The following is a 13152-nucleotide window of genomic DNA, read 5'->3' as shown; positions in this document are numbered from 1 at the left end:
ATTCTCATCACCAATACTATTAAAAGCCTTAAGAATTCTCCTTTTCAAAAAAAAAGAGGGAAAAGGACAAAATGCAAACACAATGCAATGATCCTTTGGGGTAAATTCATGGTATACTGCCACCATCTGACTTACATCAGTAAACAAAGCCTATGACATTACTGTCATTCAGACCTCCCCTAAAACAAGGTACATGCTGAAGCACTGATCATTTTTAAAAACACTCAGGTAGTGTTATGTACTTGAATCAAGCCTCAAAAGCCTCATGCACTGTCTGCCTTCCTGCTGCCCTGATTGTGGGCCCAGGCAACAGATCACCTCTGTCGTGGTTGCAACGGAGTCTAAAGCCAGGCAGAACAAAGCCTAGGAAAGGCCAATTGCCATTTCTGTGCATCTAAAGGTGCAAGCCAAGCTCAGGTGTGTCATACATCACTTTTTCAGTCACTTCTTCCATTGGGAACTGACTGTGATCATAACTCTACTAACCTTCCACCTCCCCTTACACTACTTCTATGACAAGCACGGCCATCACAGGAATGCTTGATGAATGTTGACAGGTCTACAATTTATTTCACTGCAAAGGTAATACAGAAAATTCTGGTTCCCAAATTTCAGATTCCAGATGCCATTTCAAAATGATATCCTAGGGCTTCCCTGGTGGTGCAGTGGTTGAGAGTCCGCCTGCCGATGCAGGGGACATGGGTTCGTGCCCCGGTCCGGGAAGATCCCACATGCCGCAGAGCGGCTGGGCCCGTGAGCCATGGCCGCTGAGCCTGCGGGTCCAGAGCCTGTGCTCCGCAACAGGAGAGGCCATAACAGTGAGAGGCCCGCGTACCGCAAAAAAAAAAAAAAAAGATATCCTATTTCTTTCCATTGAATACACTAATCTAAAATCTGAAATCTCTAGCAGAACTAATTTGAAAAAAAGAGAAAGAGACAGGCAGACAGAAATTTAAAATGCTAGAAGCACACTCTTACCAAGAGCAGTTAATTTAGGGAAAAAAAGCAGCTTAACTTCTCCATGAGGGTCTGCATAGACTTCTGCTATAGACACAAGTCAAGGACACTTGTTTCTATCCCCTCACAGTAGCAAAGTCAGGTTCAAGATATCCATGTTACAGATAAACATGACCTCAGGCCACTACCCAGGTGGACATTTCAGTTAGATTAGCAACAGGATACTGCACCTGAAAAGAGTCCGGAGTTATCTATCGGGCCAGGAAACAGATTATGTTCACCCACACTGTACATATCCCAGCTGTCGAAGCCCACATACTTCTTCCACTGCTTGAACCACCGGCTGTCAATAAGATACCTAGAGAAAGACAAAAATTTACCATACCAGACAAGCTGAGCTTGTAAGTTCCTGCAGCTGCTCCCTCAATTTTTTTATGGTCCTTCCACTTGGGGAGCAAGCAACCCCCACTGAAAAACACACTTTGAAGAGCAGGAGCAGGACCAGGCCCTGCATGGCACAGTGAGCCTGGCCCAAGGCAGACATCCATTAAGTGAAATGATTGTTGAAAGAATCCATAAATGAAAGGAAGGGAATGACTGGCTTCAAAATGCTTGTTTAAATAAATTCTTTCTATGGGGAAAACCTTGTTTGCTAATGACCATGTCATTAATTTCATAATGATCTTTGTAGAGGTCCTTGTCCAGGCAGACAGTTTGGATACATTGCTTTGCTTGATATGAAGAGCAGTAAAACAATTTTCTTTCTAAAAATGAGGTAATAACATCACACACTTCCGTTTTCCTCTGAGGACCAAACAAGGTATCAAAAAATGTGTTTGCGTGTGTACATATATGTGTGTGTATACATACACACACACATACATGTACACATATATACACGTACATACATACATATAATATTGTCTTGGTGTGCTTATCTTGTCAAAAAAGCATTAAGTTGATCTGGTTATATTTTAGAAGTATCACCATGCTGTTTTAAAATTAAGACAGGAGGGGAAAACCTCTGTAGGGGAACAAAGCACAACAATTATATTGGTGAGTCCTTCAAATTTTACAACCAACACACTTCAGAGATCAGGCAGCTTCCCCAAGGCCACAAGGATCCATAAGTATATCCAAATCTCTAAAATGCTCTTTCCCCTCCAAACACTTTTAGTGTGTGATTTTAGTCTATGTGAAACTTCTCTGCTTCTGCTGAGTATTTTTCATGTGCCACCACTACTCAGGATATCATCTAAAAGTACTTCTGCCTGCCCTGCCTCTTTCACAGCCTGGCTAGCTCAAGAACACTGTAAAGACTGAATTCTTCCTAATCTCAATGCTTCTCTTTCCTGCTCAATTCCTCTGTCACTATAAGGGGCATTATGACCACTACCATAGTTTCCTAAAGAGGGTTGATCAATCATATTCAATGCAAAGACAAGCCCCAGTTTTCTGCTCCCACACAATAATACCACCCAGGAATCTCTTCACTAGTGTAAGTCCTGTCCCTTCTACTAGACAATTTATTAGGAAAAACTTCCTGACTCAGACTTGCTCTTCTAAATCCTGGTCTTTTAATCCTCTTTTTAGTTAGCCTCTAGGCTACCTGCCTCTCCCACTCTGAAATGCTGCCGCCACAATTATTTTTGACATCTGCTACCAAAATAACCTGGGGCTCTCAGACATTTGTTCAGCCTCTGACCTTGACGTCTGTTCGGCAGTTTACAAGTATCTACTTCGGATCTACGCCTCAACCAACTGAAGGCAGAGGCGCCAAATATCACTACCCTGGTTTTAATAGTAAGGAATCAGGGTCTGTGAGGTGTGGACGCCTTCGCCCAAAGTCACAAAGCGAGTCCTCAAAGGTAAAGACCTCTCCTCAACCTGAAGGTCCCCGTGAGCGTTCCGCTTCGGTCCATCCCGTAGCCCTAGCTTCCGCCGGATCCGCCCCGTGGGGCTCCGAATGGACCGGGACGACCCTCAGCTCCACCCACGCTTTCCCAGAGGTAATCTAGGGCTCCCTCCCCTAGAGGGAGGGGCGGGGTTCAAGCCACTCTCTCAGGGTCACTAACATCGCCCCCGCCTGGCCCCTGCCCAAGCCGGGAAAGAGGGGCCGGACCTGAGCGTCCGAGCGCCGGCCCCTGGCCCTGTGGGGCGGAAAGGCGGGCCCAGCGCTCACCACTGCGCCCCTCGTTGGAGCGTGGTCCTCATTAAGGCCCCGAGCTCGGATTTCTGGGTCTCCGCATCCGGTCGCTCACAACAGCCCCCGCCTTCCGCCATCTCGTCCGTGTCTCCGGCCCTACCGGCCCGGACATCCGCCTCGCGCACAGCGTGCTGTGGTCCGCGCCCACGCACGCACGCACGCACGCACGCACGCACACGCGCATGTGCGCGCGCCCAAGCCCCTCCCTTCGCCGCGGCCCGCAGCGCCTGCCAGCGTCTGCCTTTCCAACACCCACGACGCGCCGCCCCTCTCCCGCCAGTGCGCGGTGGAGCTGGGAGGGGGGCCGGAAGGGAGGCGGTGCGTAGATGAAGTCGGCGCTTCCTCCGCCTGGCAGGTCTCGCCGCCTGGTGGCCGTCCGGCACCCCTTTCCCTGTCCAACCCGGTGATCTCAACGAGTCAGACCGCAGGCCCCACGACCCTTCCGGCACCCCCTTCCGGCCTGCGGTGTTATCCTGGTCTTAAATAAACGCAGCGCCAGGTGCGAGAAGCCCTGGAACTAGATTTTCTTGTTTTCACTCCGGCCAGTCCACTTTAAGCAGAGACCTTAGGCAAGTCTTTAGCTGCCCAACGTGGGCTCCAGGTCCCTGTACGGGAGACCCTACAGGGATTTTGGAGAGTGCCAGGTGCACCAGCGCTTTGGGACCGGGACTCGACGGTGTGGCCTAGTCATTAGCAATACTGTCCGTCTGGACGCCAGAATCACTTGGCCCAGGCTGAATTCCGCAAGCCCTCCACTGAGCTAGCTGCTTACTTTGTCAGGGAGGCAGGCAGCCACAGAGGGGCGATAGCAACGGGGGTGGGAGGAGAGGACTAGGTGTATTCTCCCCATTAGATGTCCAGGCTGCTGATTTGTTGCTACAGCAAGGTACAGTGTCCTCAACACCGTATGTTTCCCACTCGACCTTGCATACAAAAAACACAGCCCTCCTCCTGGAGGGGGAAGTACACCCAGAGCAAGGAGGAGACCAGGCAGCTGGCTTAGGTGAGTCTACCATTTCCCGTCCTCAGAGAAAAATAAGACCCAGTACCTGCCTTGATATGATCTAATAGAGGAGAGGGGATCTTCCACAAATAGCCCCAGCGCCAAGAAGTGCGTGATAAGCACCGTTACAGGCTATGAACCAAAGACTAGACCCAGAGCTGTGAAAGGGAGACTTTGACTTAAGTATCTTTTGAGTGTGATTTCTTTTTTTTTTTTTTTTTTTTGGTCTACGTTGGGTCTTCATTGCTGTGTGCAGGCATTCTCTAGTTGCGGAGAGCGGGGGCTACTCTTCGTTGAGGTGCACGGGCTTCTCATTGCGGTGGCTTCTCTTGTTGCAGAGCACAGGCTCTAGCCACGTGAGCTTCAGTATTTGTGGCACGTAGGCTCAGTAGTTGTGGCCCACGGACTTAGTTCCTCTGCGGCATGTGGGATCTTCCCGGACCAGGGCTCGAACCCATGTACCCTGCATTGGCAGGCTGATTCTTAACCACTGTGCCACCAGGGAAGTCCCGAGTGTGATCTTGAAGAGAGCATAGAAATGACGGTGCATATTAAAGGAGAGGAGACTAGAGGGGTCAAAGAGAATTTCTGGAGCAAGCAAGGAAGAATTAAAGAGTGAAGATTAGGCCAGTTGAGCTGGGCACAGACTGAAAGGACCTGAGAGCTAAAGCTAGAAGGGAGGCCGGAGGGACCATATGTCCTGCCTTAAATGGCGCACAGATATTGTAGGAGGTTGAAGAGCAGAGAGAAATAGCTGAGGGTGCTTTATGCCTACAGTGGTGCAGCCCAGAGACCTACTAGGAACCTTTGGAAAGGTGCCTATGAGGGAGGAGAGGAGAAACAGATGAGCCATGTTCAGTGTTGGGGGTGGAAGAAAGAGCTGGCCTGGTGAAGCTGTGGTAGGTCATTTGAACAGATTTACTATTTTTATGTTGGGTTTTGGCTAATTGAAATTAATTTGCACTACTAGGACATCTATCACACACCATCTGGTAACAGAGGCCTTTTGGCCGTTGGGTAGATAGCAGGGGAAAGTAATTTGGAATTAAAACTGCCTGAATAACCACATAGCAGTTAATCCCCTGCAGGTAAGAGTTACCATCACGTGATAATTCTACATCTGGGAAGCCAACCCTGACACCCCAAGTGCCCTCCTGTGAAAGTTCTTTGAAATTGTTAAAAATGTTATCAAATGAGAAACACTGCCTTTAGTCCTATTTATAGAAGAAGAAAGTTGGGTTACTGACATGACTTCAGAACCTACATTACAATGTCTGCTTGCTTCTTTTTTTAGCAGTTTCTCCTATACCATATATGGCATGGGTCAGAGTCTTAAGGAAGTAGGACGGGTTGTCAGCACCACTAGAAAGAGGGACAAAACCTAATTATAAAAATGAAAACTTTGGAAAATCTTTTTAAGCCTGGATCTCTTCAGTGCTATTAAATAGCTGTAAAAATAGTACACTAATTATGGGTAGTCCCTAAAAATTTATATTAAAATTATCAAGTGCCAGTAGTTAAAATGCAAGGAATAATGTGAAACTTCATAATCAGATCACCATTATTTCCAGTTTTAAAACTTAGTGAGTTTGATTATATGTTAAAAACTGAGAACTAGAAACAATGAACATCTGCCTGTGTGTTCCTGGTGTTGTGAGAGTGACCCGCGGATTTGGGAGGAAAGGAGTTGAGTGATTCAACTCAGGAGACATCCTGGCCCCAGGACTGTGTCCTCTGTTGGGCCATTTCCCCTAGGGAGAGGTATGGGCCTAGTAGGCCCCTCTCTTGGCCCCGCAACCAAACCCCAGAACTGAACAACTCACCTGTTACCAAGGGAGCTTGGAGCACAACAACAGGAAGGAAAGCAGGAAGAGAGCTGGAGGCGACAGGTCTGGCTGATTGGTTACAGACTACGATCTTGGACTGTGATGATCTATCTAATTGAGGGTTTGTAATGTCTGGGTGTGTGAACTTTAAGTTTTATTTGGTTCCAAATCATAAAGTTCTTGCCTTGGCTGGTACTATGGCTTGCTCTAAACCTACCTGGAGTTGGCCCTCCCCAGTCACCCTTGGTCCACACTTGGCCGGCAATCACAGAGCATGTGTGGCTGTATTCACAAATACTGGGCACCTTTTTTTTCTTTTTTTTTCGGCTGCATTGGGTCTTTGTTGCTGCGTGTGGGCTTTCTCTAGTTGCGGTGAGCGGGGGCTACTCTTCGTTGCGGGGCGTGGGCTTCTCACTGCAGTGGCTTCTCATTGCAGAGCATGGGCACTAGGCGCATGGGCTTCAGTAGTTGCAGCACGTGGGCTCAGTAGTTGTGGCACGCGGACCCTAGAGAGTGCGGGCTTCAGTAGTTGTGGCATGCGGGCTCAGTAGTTTTGGCCCTCAGGCTTAGTTGCTCCGCGGCATGTGGGATCTTCCCAGACCAGGGATCGAACCCGTGTCCCCTGCATTGGCACGGGGATTCTTAACCACTGCACCACCAGGGAAGTCCCTTGGGCACCTTTTGATTAGAGGTGGCATCAGGAGAGAAATACTTTTTTTTCCTTCTTGCCTGTGCTTCCTTACCTTGCCCAGGGGACTGTGAAAAAGTGAAAGGCTCTAGAGGTACATTTTAGAAGAATTAAATGTCTTATCAGTGACACTTTCACCTCTGTTACATAAGCGTTGGGTTACTGGGGAAGGTGACAGAGGCAAAAAACTGAATGAATCCTACAGAAAGGACGTGGGATCATTTTTCCCAAGTTGGATATTCCATTCTGGTTATGCCACTGTCGGTAGCTAGCCCTGATTGGGTGGGGAAGGTGTTGTGTCCTGGGCCCATGTGTGGTCATGTCTCCTCTTCCTGCTCTAATTCTGTTACCATCAATGTCTTAACCTTAAATAAGCATTTAGATATTAATTGTATGTGTCATTTTCCCTTTGCACAGAGCAAATTCTCCATAAGCATTTCTTGGGTGAATGAATGAAAGAATTATCCAGAGAGTAGTCATTTTTTTCATTTGACTGATAATCTGTTATGTCCTCACAGTCCCTACCGTCCAGGGGTTCCCAGCCAGTGAGGTTGGGGAAGATGTTTTCACATGTAATTATAGTGTGTTGTGTGATAAAAGTGCTAGAGGAACATGGAGGGTGATGCTGTAGACACTTTGCTAGGAAGGAAACATAAGCAACTGGTGTAGGAAGCAGAGGTATGCTTAACATTAAAGATAAAAAAAAAAGATGAAAAAAAATTAAAGACAAAAAAAAAGGAAGGGATTTCCCTGGTGGTCCAGTAGTTAAGACTCTGCACTTCCAGTGCAGGGGGTGCGGGTTCGATCCCTAGTCGGGGAACTAAGATCCCACATGCTGCGCAGCGGTGAGGCCCCCAAAAAAAACCAAAACAGTATGCTTAACATCCCCCCTGACCTTTGAGGATGCATGATGAGTCTGCCAAGGAATCCTGAGGGGACCAGGGCTTCTTTAGATTCACACACATGTACACAGGTATAGCCACGTGCTGGGGACAGAGGAGGCTGGGGTAATAGGTGCTTCTTCTGCAGGGAGGCTCAGATTCCCTCCACTCGCCTCCCTGTGGAGTCAGGTAGCCTGCAGGACCGTAGGACCACCCAAGGTGGGCTGCCCCTGCCCCTGGATACTGCCCCAACTCTGGGCATTTGGATTAAGTGAGCCTGTTCTATGGTCTCCTACCTTGGCCTTGCTGGCCACGGCTACACTGAACCTGGGAGGGGTGCTGGGAGTGGGGTTTCTGTCTGCAGGATGAATGATAGAAGGGCTACTGGGCCTCTGCCCAGCACATCACTGTCATGTCCTGTCAGTTTCAATGCTTCTGGATGCAACTAACAGAATACCCACCAGCAAGTGGCCCACCTAGTTAGTGATTTTATTTTTGTTTTTTCACGTGACAAGTCTGGATTTGAGTTCTTGGGTAGGTCAAAGCTGAAGGATGTCAGATCTCAAGTTGGCTTCTCTGTTACCCACAGGGCCAGTGCCCATGAGCCCTCACTCCTTGGGCAAGAACTTCTCTCATCTGAGCTCCTGCTTCCCAATCCAGCAGTGCCTGATGCCCAGTAACTTATTGACCATCTCCAGCTGGGCTTTATTTTAGTGCCAGCCCAGGTGTGTCACACCTCTATGAAAGCATGCTTATCTAGCCTATTTGGTGATTGTAATAACAAAAACCTGCCAAATTCAGAGTACTCTGACAGGGATCCCTGCCCATTCTTTAAAAATCCATGCTGTGGGGCTTCCCTGGTGACACAGTAGTTGAGAGTCCGCCTGCCGATGCAGGGGTACACGGGTTTGTGCCCCGGTCCGGGAAGATCCCACATGCCGCGGAGCGGCTGGGCCCGTGAGCCATGGCCGCTGAGCCTGCGCGTCTGGAGCCTGTGCTCCGCAACGGGAGAGGCCACAACAGTGAGAGGCCCGAGTACAGAAAAAAAATTAAAAAAATAAATCCATGCTGTGGATGGATTTATTTCTGTTGTGGAAAGCTTTAGCAAGTATTTTTTACTCAATATTACCCCAAAGTTAAAACTTATGAGAAAAGGCTGATCAGGCCAGGAATGCCTCACTGAAAATAAGCTTATTTTAAATGTTGTTTGTGGAACTACATCGAGACAGAATGAGGAAGTCATGTGATAAAGAACTAATTGTGCAATAAGTGCCTGACCAAATGAATTTTATCAGATTCTTTTTCAGCTTTGTTGAGGTATAGTTGACAAATAAATTTTAGTGTGTACATTGTGATTTAATATACATATTTTATCAGATTTAATGTTTAAAAAAAAATTTTAAACCAGCATTTCTGGAAGAACTGCTAAAATAGTGGCTTCTGAACCTACTGGGTAACAGCACGACCCATCCTCTTCTCAGAAGACCTGCAGCCTAAATGCTGCTGCCTGCTCCCAGATCAGGCAGTGTCCCAGAGGCACTGCTACCAAAGGCCAGGACCTCAGGCAGGTTCACTGGGATTCCTTCACTTTTACTTGTTAATTTCAGCTGCTGATTCACAGTGGGGTGGAGGGGGTGCAGGTCAGAGCCAGTAGCAGTTGCATGGTTGAGTGAGAAAGAATGTGTGTGTGTTTTGGGGGAAGATGTCCAGTATCTTGGGGAGGAAGATGAAGTGTTAACTGGCTTTAGTCTGAGTGTTCCCAGAAAAAGAGAGAGTTGAAAAGGACAGTTAAAGGAGGCATGCAGATTCAAGTCTGAGGAGGAGTATTCACCAGCCAGTGTCAGCCACAATGGGGATCTCAGAATTTCCTTTCTCTTGCAGCCTAAGGCATAAACTGAAGAAGAAAAAAAAAAAAAAAGTGGGCAAGGAGGGGTGAGTCACCAGGTACCCAGAGGGGAAGAAATTGGAGTCAGTTTGGAAAGCCCTGGATTCCCATCCCAGAGCCTAACCAGAGTGTGGCCCGGGCCACACTGACCCTTTACAGGAAAGGGGAAGAGTTGGAGCAGGAAGTCTCTCCTCATGGGTTCAGCTGTAGGACATTGAATAGGACCCTAAATCCCCAGGCTATCCACATCAGCATCTCTGGAGGGGGGCCGTGGACATAGCTTTTAACAAGCACCCAGGTGATTTTTGGGCACTGTGTATTAGCTCCCAGAATAGGACCTGGTAGATCTCGGGCACTGGCTGGCTGGTTACAGCTCTAGCTCCCCCCAGGACTGCACTTGCTGAGGACCCCTCAGTTCACAAGCACTCATCCCAGCTAACTATTCTTTTTATTTTTTTTATTTTGGCCATGCTGTGAGGCATGCGGGATCTTAGTTCCCTGACCAGGGATTGAACCTGTGCCCTCTGCAGTGGAAGTGCAGAATCCTAACCACTGGACCACCAGGGAAGTCCCCCCAGCTAACAATTCTTTATGAAATGTCCCTTCCCTCAGCTCTTTGACTCCATCCATCACTGTTCCAGCTGTGCCTCTCTGCCATCTGACCCAGAAACACTGTGAATTCATAGGCCTCAAGTTTAGGCCACCTGATCTTCTTCTTGTCACTCTCCCCAGGTGAGACCGTATCCTCTCCAATGGCTACTTACTGACCCCTTGACTAGACCTTTGTCTCCAACCCAAATTCCTTTTCTGAGCCTCTTGTAAGCACCTGCTCCAGATATCTCCATCTGGATGTCTCATGCGCCAAATCTGAATCTAAACACTTTTCTTCTCCCCACACCTGCTCCTCCTTGTATTACCTGATTGCCAGTGATGCCACCTTTCCACCTCAGACCTTCACACACTGAACTCCCTGCCTGTCCACCTTCCACCAGCTTGTTCCTCAGCTAACTGCTCCTTAACCTCTCTTCAGCTTCACTGTCACTCCCTCCAAGAGACAAAAACGTGATCCTCCCCACTGGGCCAGGCCCTCTAATTTATTCTCAAAGTACCCCATACTACTCTCATAGAACTAAATATGCATTTAGTAATTATAGAGTCTTTCTGCTTTCCTGAGGACTGTATCCTGGCACCCAGCAGAGTATATGGCACAGGGCTGAATGATGAGTGTTGCAATAAAGGAGCAAAGGGCTTTTAGAGAAGAGATGTGGGGTTTAAGGAGGTCAAAGATGGCCTAGGTATACCCAGATATACCCAGGTGAACAGGTTGTTAGTTTCCATTCCAGCAGTCAGATTTGGAGTCTACAAATAATCCTCAAAAATCCCTGGGGCTTCCCTGGTTGCACAGTGGTTGAGAGTCCGCCTGCCGATGCAGGGAACATGGGTTCGTGCCCCGGTCCGGGAGGATCCCGCATGCCACGGAACGGCTGGGCCCGTGAGCCATGGCCGCTGAGTCTGCACGTCCGGAGCCTGTGCTCTGCAACGGGAGAGGCCATGGCAGGGAGAGGCCCGCGTACTGCAAAAAAAAAAAAAAGAAAAAGAAAAAAAAAATCCCTGACCCTGTTTTTTTGTTTGTTTTAAATTTTATTATTTTTTTTACTTTTGGCTGTCTTGGGTTTTCATTGTTGCACGCAGGCTTTCTCTAGTTGCGGAGAATGGGGGCTACTCTTCATTGTGGTGCGTGGGCTTCTCATTGCGGTGGCTTCTGTTGCAGAGCACAGGGTCTAGTTGTGCAGGCTTCAGTAGTTGCAGTGTGTGGGCTCAGTAGTTGCAGCATGCGGGCTCAGTAGTTGTGGCACACGGGCCTAGTTGCTCCATGGCATGTGGGATCTTCCCAGACCAAGGATCGAACCTGCGTCCCCTGCCTTGACAGGCGGATTCTTAACCACTGTGCCACCAGGGAAGTCCCCCTGACCCTGTTTTGAGTGGAAAGTTATTCTCTTTATATTAATTGACAAACACTGGCTGATTCATGCTATACACCAGGCCCTATGGACCCTGAGGAGATGACCAGCCCCTTTCCACCTCCCAGACTTTCACCCTTTGGGGAAGCAGACCAGTCACTCACAGATGTAATCAAGACTTTTGGTTCTGAGAGGAGCACAGATAGAGTGGGGTCTCAATGGGGAACAGAGCTCTGTCTTGTTACCTCAGAGGGGACTCAAAAGTGAGGTGGAGAGGCCTTACAGCCAGAGGGAGGTGGGCCTGTTTTGATGATGGAGAGAGAGGGAGCCAGAACAAATATAGCCCTTAATGACCTAAGGGCAGGCAGAGGGGGAGGGCAGCAGCAAAGATGTCTGCTTAGGGTTAGTAGAAAAGTTCTTGAGAGTTGGTTAAGACACAGAAGGGACTTGAGCCACCAATTTGAGCATAAACATTGGGACCCCAAAACCTCTGGACCTTGTTCTGGACTGATAACACATATCTGGGTGCTTGTCTGTCCCAACAGAAGCTTCATTGCATACAAGCCCTGCAGAGTCCCTTGTATTGTGATAGGAAGTGCCTCTAGGTCTGTCTCAAGAGATTACTGACAACAGGAACAAAAGATGGAGAAGTTGGACCTGAGCCATACCTGAGAAGCAGTGCTGGCCTCCAAGATCCACGCCTATCCTAAGCCTGACCATGCAATTGCAACTGCAAGGCATGGTCAGAACAACCAGTTGTATACTCTTCTGAGTACCTGAGAGGCAGCAGCCAGTAAGCGCAGCATCAGAGCAGATAGAAGCACTGGATAGCGCTATGCAAAGAAGATCTAGCAGAGTAATGGGGAAAGAGTTATGTTGCATAAGCTGCCAACTGTGTAAAGTGGGCTTGTATGGCCCTAACACTTGAGGAGGCTGTTACCAAGTAAGGACTTGCTGCCCAACACACATAGAAGCCAATACTATGGCACCCACTTTTGAGCAAAGAGCTTTATTGTGAGGTTGACCGGCAAGGAGACAGGAGGCAAGGCTCTCAAATTTATCTCCCTAATCTGGGGTTTGGTCAAACTTTTTTGAGTTAGGGGAGGATGGATTCATATGTGGAAGCACTGGTGGGGCAGGTTTTGACTGGAGGGCTTTGGAACTTGGCCATTTATGGTAAGGTATGGTAAAGGGAACTTCAGCACTGGGTCTTCCTGGACAATGGATCTTTCACTTCTGAAAGGGTTCCAGCATTCAGGTTCTGGTCACGTCTGGGTTCTTTTGGTTCTGTGGGGGGGGGGAGGGGTGGAGGTGGAAAACCTTGGTTCCAGGCATTATTAGAATTCAAAATTTCTCCTCTGCTGCATGACTTGCGGTTTTGTTCTGCTATCTCTGAAGAACAACTCAGTATCTTGTTATCAACAGAGCAGGGCCAGTTTGGGCTGCTTCTGCAGTTACAAAGCCACGGACTCTAAACGTAAGTGGGAGCCCATGGTGTTATTTTTTGTGAAGGTCATTTTGAGCAGAGCAAATACTCAGAAAGGAGAGGCCTAACTACTGAGGATAGGCAGTCAGCCTTTGAAATTTCTTCCTCTTTTTGAAATAAAGACTTTCTCTTGTAACAGGGCCTCAGGATGGCCCTGCTGCATGTCCTGGCAGAGGGAGAAATGCTGAGACAGGAGCTAGGATTCCCACATAGGAAAGAGTGAATTCTACAGCAGACAAAATTTTGGGATGTTCAGGCT

At 48.3% G+C, this 13152-nt stretch overlaps 1 protein-coding gene and 1 non-coding gene across 11 annotated transcripts in view; both read right to left on the bottom strand.

Annotated features, from left to right (window-relative positions):
* The window catches only part of USP4 (ubiquitin specific peptidase 4), a 55226-nt gene extending 51880 nt beyond the window's left edge, over positions 1 to 3346 (bottom strand). For 3 of the 10 annotated variants that reach the window (XM_032647738.1, XM_032647737.1, XM_032647739.1), the window contains exons 1-2: positions 3140 to 3298; positions 1188 to 1315 (exon numbers count right to left, since the gene is read on the bottom strand). In XM_032647738.1, the coding sequence (XP_032503629.1) occupies positions 1188 to 1315; positions 3140 to 3240 (229 nt within the window). In that variant the 5' untranslated portion in view covers positions 3241 to 3298. Of the gene's footprint in view, positions 1 to 1187; positions 1316 to 3139 lie in introns of all 10 variants that reach the window. The other 7 variants (XM_032647742.1, XM_032647743.1, XM_032647744.1 and 4 more) reach the window with 4 other exon arrangements.
* A 6594-nt stretch (positions 3347 to 9940) lies between these two features.
* Positions 9941 to 10013, bottom strand: TRNAG-UCC. Its single transcript has one exon. It is a non-coding gene; the product is annotated as a tRNA-Gly (tRNA).
* Between the last annotated feature and the right edge of the window lie 3139 nt (positions 10014 to 13152).

Source organism: Phocoena sinus, chromosome 11 (assembly GCF_008692025.1).
Source record: "Phocoena sinus isolate mPhoSin1 chromosome 11, mPhoSin1.pri, whole genome shotgun sequence".
Classification (NCBI taxonomy): domain Eukaryota; kingdom Metazoa; phylum Chordata; class Mammalia; order Artiodactyla; family Phocoenidae; genus Phocoena; species Phocoena sinus.
Note: the sequence above shows the minus strand (reverse complement) of the source record. Positions and strands in the feature narration are given on the sequence as shown.